The sequence below is a fragment of the Apaloderma vittatum genome, unplaced genomic scaffold (genome assembly GCF_000703405.1).
Source record: "Apaloderma vittatum isolate BGI_N311 unplaced genomic scaffold, ASM70340v1 scaffold19773, whole genome shotgun sequence".
Classification (NCBI taxonomy): Eukaryota; Metazoa; Chordata; class Aves; order Trogoniformes; family Trogonidae; genus Apaloderma; species Apaloderma vittatum.
The window spans coordinates 1,686-7,354 of NW_009710021.1; the positions used below are offsets into that span (position 1 = coordinate 1,686).

The 5,669-nt window shown below is 38.8% G+C and overlaps 1 protein-coding gene across 1 annotated transcript; it reads left to right on the plus strand.

Moving 5' to 3' along the window:
• Positions 1 to 431: 431 nt before the first annotated feature.
• Positions 432 to 4,450, plus strand: FAIM (Fas apoptotic inhibitory molecule). The gene is made up of 4 exons (XM_009867164.1): positions 432 to 563; positions 993 to 1,221; positions 2,389 to 2,438; positions 4,074 to 4,450. The coding sequence occupies exons 1-4, from the start codon at positions 453 to 455 to the stop codon at positions 4,221 to 4,223; spliced, it is 540 nt and encodes a 179-aa protein (XP_009865466.1). The 5' UTR covers positions 432 to 452; the 3' UTR covers positions 4,224 to 4,450.
• Positions 4,451 to 5,669: the final 1,219 nt, after the last annotated feature.

Consider the following 5,669-nt stretch of genomic DNA (forward strand, 5'->3'; position numbering starts at 1 on the left):
CATAATAGCTAAACTAGTCCTCCTGACTTTTTAAGTTTAAAAGGGTAAAATACTTTCTTGGAGACCAACCAAAATATACTGTATTTTAACACCTGCCAAGAAATCTCAGAGCTGTCCAGGAGCATCTGAACTCTCTGTAATTTTGTAACCGTACTGTTGCCTGAAGTGGAAGTTTTAGCAGTTAGATGTCTTTGGTGTTTGTCAAAATGAGTCTCTTTAACTGTGTGTTTGTGTTTTGTGGTAATTTGTCATATATGAATGTTTGAAAATCATGAAAATATAAGCAGTTTTATAAGCTTATTCTTTCAAGTCTATCTTTTCCTTTGTGTAAGGCGGCTTGCCCTGGAGCGGTAAAGCTTTAAACTGTCAACATCAGTAATTGAACTCCTTCAACAACAATTAATTTACTTTGTTGGTGTTTCCTTAGGTCTCGGTACAGCCATTTAGAGAAGATGACAGATTTGGTGGCTGTTTGGGAAGTAGCTTTAAGTGATGGTGTCCATAAGATTGAATTTGAACATGGAACCACTTCAGGAAAACGTGTTGTCTATGTTGATGGAAAGGTGAAATTGCTATGTGCTCAAAATTCACTGTGATACAGATTATATAAGTGCACTTCATGCAACAGGCATCAGAACAAACAAAAGACTAATAAATGCAAGTGAGGTATATTCAGTTGATTAACTTACTTAATGAATTGCATTGTTCTTTTTTTCAGTTACAATTAAGGTGTGAATATTCATGAAGTGCTTTGCTGTCCTTGGGCAGAGGCACTCTAGCTGTGTAAAATATCATGTATTCATTCATTCTGAAATAATAGTTAAGTACTGAGCTCTTTCCCAAGTTCTAGTTCAGAATTTTTCTTGGTATTAAAATACTCATTGAGGTTTATATATTAATATATAATTATATTAATTATATTGTTAATATACATTATAATTAATTAATATATTATATATATTAATTCCCATTGTCTTTGTTTTATTCTACAGGAAGAAATAAGAAAAGAATGGATGTTTAAATTAGTGGGTAAAGAGACCTTCATTGTTGGAGCAGCCAAAACAAAGGCTACTATTAACATTGATGCAGTCAGTGGTTTTGCATATGAGTATACTTTGGAGATCAATGGAAAGAGCCTCAAGAAGTATATGGAGAACAGGTTAAAAACCACCAACACTTGGATACTGAGTTTGGGTGGTACGGACTATAGAGTTGTTCTAGGTAAGTACCTGCTGAGTGACTTCATGTTGCTGCCTTTGAATAAACTTGGATACATCTAATAACTGGTGATTAAGAGAAGGCGCAGTTCAGTTGCCAGCGCTGTTGCAGTGTAAAATCCTGGGTGGTCTGGAAGTTTGGAATTAGGTGCCAAAGACAGTCTGAAAAATAATGGTCTTGTAACACCTGTGTGAGCCTGCTGCCAGTGTCTTGTGCTACAGTGGCACAGTCTAGATTTAAAAAAAAAAAGAAAAAAAGAAACAAGAAAAGATTGGAAGGAGTTACAGCTTCTGTATCCATGGAGCTGCCTCCCCCATTCCCAGATACATAACAAGGGAATGGGAGGAAGGGATTACCTAAGGAATTCCTGGTGGGAAAACTTCCAGTTAGGTATTGCTGTATGGTTAGACCTGGAGACAAGAGATCTCGAGCTGTGGTTTCTTCTTAAGCCTCGGGATAGAATGAACTGCCCTAAGATGAAGGGGGCTGGGGAAGAAAGATGATTTTAATGCCAGAAACAGATGAGTCTCCTCATAGACTTTGAATCGCCCTGTGCTTGCTTATAAGGTGAGCAGTGTTCAGCCCCTCTACTGATGTCCTGTGGGTGATGGCATCAGTAATGTAAATTCTAGAGCAAAGTAATTTAAGGTGGATGTGCTGGGAAAAGTAAAAGAGTATTCCACTTCCAATGAAAAACCCTAAGATTGATATTTAAAATGGTACTTGGGCTTTCAAGGAGAGTTTAAGAACTCAAACAATTTCATGGATGTTAAATAATTCTGCTTTTGAATTAAGCTGACCTGAAAAAAATGTTAGTTTTGTTGAATAAGCAGCACTCAATTAGCAGAAATCAGTTCATTTTTCCATCTTCAAATTTTTCAGTTTAAGAATGTCAGAATATCTCTGACAACATTCACAACAACACAGAGCTAGAGAGAGGTAAAAATAGATGTTCAAAGCAAAAGTTGCTTGCCTATGGGTGACAGAGCCTCCCATCTCTCTGATATAAGAAAAAGCCCTGTAGCTCAGGTACTGCAGCTAATTAGGAACTTCTTTGCAGGACTGAAAGTAAAATTCAACAGTAAATTTTTAAAATTCCTAGGTCTTCTTGTCTGTAGAGAGGCGGGGGAGTATCTTCTTTCTACTTTTTGTTTTCTTTTTCCTTCCCAGAAAAGGACACAATGGATGTGTGGTGCAACGGTGAAAAAATGGAGACAGCGGTATGTGATCATTTCCAAAGGCTTTACACAGGCTGTGGCTGGAGAACCACAGATGAGCAAAATAACCCACAGAGGGGCACGTTACCTCACTTCATAGCGTATGAGCGCACACACCTAGAGAGCAGTATTTTGTAACTGATAGTATTTCAGTTAGGATGCCAAACATCATCCGTTTATGGATAAACAGGGGTTTTGTTTGTACTTTTTAGACAAGCAAAACAAATCTTCCGGGTCAGCTGTCTGGAGATTTTAGGGAGAAAACTTCCAGGGGAGTGGGAGGCACTTGAGTTTGATGCACAGTGTAGAGCCACTTCATCAAACCTGCTCATGGTGACTGAAAGTTGAACACAGGTAGTCTGGTAGGACTCAGAGTTTTTTTCCATCCACAGATGTTTCCTTAACACTTGGGGCTTAAGAGTCGTGTTGGAACAAATCAAAACTTTTGGCAGGTTTGCATGAAGTTTTAGAGCAGGTTGACAGTAAGAAGGTGTAATCTATTTGGTGTCTTTTTATGTTATGATGGCTTTCAATGCACATGCTATGTAGGCTTCCCCATCCTTGAAGGCCTCTTCTCCCTAATGAATAGTGATAGGACAAGAGGGGATGAGTTTGAGTTGTGCCAGGGGAAGTTTAGATTGGATATTAGGAAAAATTTCTCCTCCCAAAGGGTGGTGAAGCACTGGAGTGGTTTGCCAAGGGAGGTGGTGGAGTCACCATCCCTGGACGTGTTTAAAGAACAGCTGGATGTGGCACTTCAGGAGATGGTTTAGTATTGGGGTGGCGTAGGGCTGTAGGTTGAACGTTGATGATCTTAAGGTCCTTTCCAACCTTTATGATTCTATGATTCTATGTGCCACCAGAGAGCTGTTACTGTGATTACTGCTGCCAAGCGACCACATGTGATAAAATCAACAGTTCTGCTATATTTGAGAATAGGATTAAAAGATTCACTAAACGTTTCTTCAGTGATGGGTTGAAGAAACATCCTCTCTCAGTGAATTGCACCTTACGCTCCTGATGGTTCTCAGCCTTTCCTGTGACGTGATGAGCACACTAAGAGCTATTCTTGCAAGCTGTGAGTGCAAGTTTAGCTGTCAAACTGCACTTGGATTAGAGCAGCACTCCCAAAGGCACAGCCATGTGTGGCAAAACCCATAACAGCAACTGGAGCTGCGTATCCTAACCACACAACCGTTACCCTCGATTCAGGGATCTCTTTGTCTGCCACAGAAGACACCACTAAACACTTCCCATTTTACTGCCGCTTCAGCCTAGGTTTGTGTGGTACTTCCTGGCTGCACTGCACGACTTGGAACGAAAGTGGTTTTTTTGGTTTTGTTTTACTGACACAGATCAAGGATATTAATTCACAAACTCCAGCTTGACCATTTCTGATGATGCAGAATTTTGATCGGCATCTCATGCCCCCAGATCTTTAGGTGGACGCCTTGACAAAACCCAGCCTGAGATTCTGCAGCGCTGCTCAGCATTTGCGCTGCCTTTGTCGCAGGTATCTATGGCTGCCCTGGTTGTGGGAACTGCAAGTGATCCTGAAAAGTCTGATGCAGTCAAGCTTTTATTTAACTAAAATGGTTTTATTCTTGTCTGATTTTATTCTTGTCTCCTTTCTCTCAGGGTGAATTTGTAGAAGATGGGACTGAAACTCACTTCACTGTCGGAGATCACAGCTGTTACATTAAAGCTGTCAGCAGTGGGAAACGGAAGGAAGGAATTATTCATACCCTTATTGTGGATGACAGAGAAATCCCAGAGGCTGTGGAGTAATCAGTTAACTGATTATTGTAGCACTAAGATCAGGACTTCTCAATTACTGTGGTAATTATTTTAATATGTACTACTTGGTACAGCTAGTTTGTGCTGGTTTTATTTTCTAGTTTCCGTACATGAAATTATTCTTTCTGAGGACCAGATGAAAATAACTATCTACAACCTCTTACATTACCAGTTTTTAAAAAACTATATATATAGAATATATATTGTATCACTAAGTGCAGAGAACACTGGTGAACTTAAGTAGGAATTATATACTAGAAAAAAATGTCACTATTAAAATGGAAGATAAGTATTTAGTAAGACTCAATGCTGAGAAACTGTAGGTGTGTGTTGGGGGAGGAGGAGGCAAATGCTGGGCATTCGAGTAAGCTGGTAAAAGTTATCTCAGTAATTATTTTTTCTATTAAACTGACTATCAACATTTATAAGATGCAGTTCAAAACAGTTACAAAGTTAATAAAAAGGTGGTTAATTGCTACCAGTACTTGTGTCATGGTATTAAAATAACACTGCACTATGAAAATTGCACCAAAAAAAAAATAATTCTTAAAGCTTTCTGAAAACTGATGCTTGTTAGAAATTGTGGCAGTACTTCAGAAACTCTGTACTGAGGTTTTTTTTAAAAAAAAGACAAGAATAAAAACATAATTCCTGCCATGAAACTCCTTTAAAAAAATGAAGCCTCTTGAAGTAAGCTGAAGTAAGAGCTTATTCTTGTTCAGTGCTGTCTCACAAACCTTAAACCTGCAGCTTTGTTTTCCTGGCAGTAATGTGTGAATCGAGAAACAGGAGTTAAACCGGGACAAAGAAAGGAGAAGAATCTGTTGCTTAAATGGAAAAGTTAAAATAGGAATAGACTAATTCTGTTCTCAAATTTGTAGTGTACCCTCTGAAAATACATGGAAGCTGGGCTGAATCCCCTTTTCCATTGAAGTGACTATAACAGATCTTGGGCTTTTCCCTTTACTGGCTTCGAGTGACTAGAGAAGCAGTGTGGGGATTACCGAGCTGTGAGGTTGACACTCATCTTTAAAAGACACTGGTAAAGACAGAGTACTCGAAGAGTAATCACAAGCTGTAGGTTGACCCAGTTCTCTGCTATTTTCTAGCCTCTCAGAGAGATTGAACAACACTGAGTAATCTGAAGCTCAAATCACATTCTTAAGATTATGGAAAAACAACAGGTTAGCTCACAGTGTCATTCATACTTTTTATTTTTGAATACAGGTATTGACAATGCTTGAAATATGTTAACTAATGAAAACTAACAGCAGCTAGGGCTAGAAATCATGAAGTATTGCCTGACATTTGTTATGACTGTATTTAATATCATGTCCCTAAGGTGGGACACACCCACTTCCACCTGATAGATTCACCTATTTAAGTCAAAAGAAAATTGGAACATCAGGTACAGCGAAGATTTCTTGGGTTTCACTA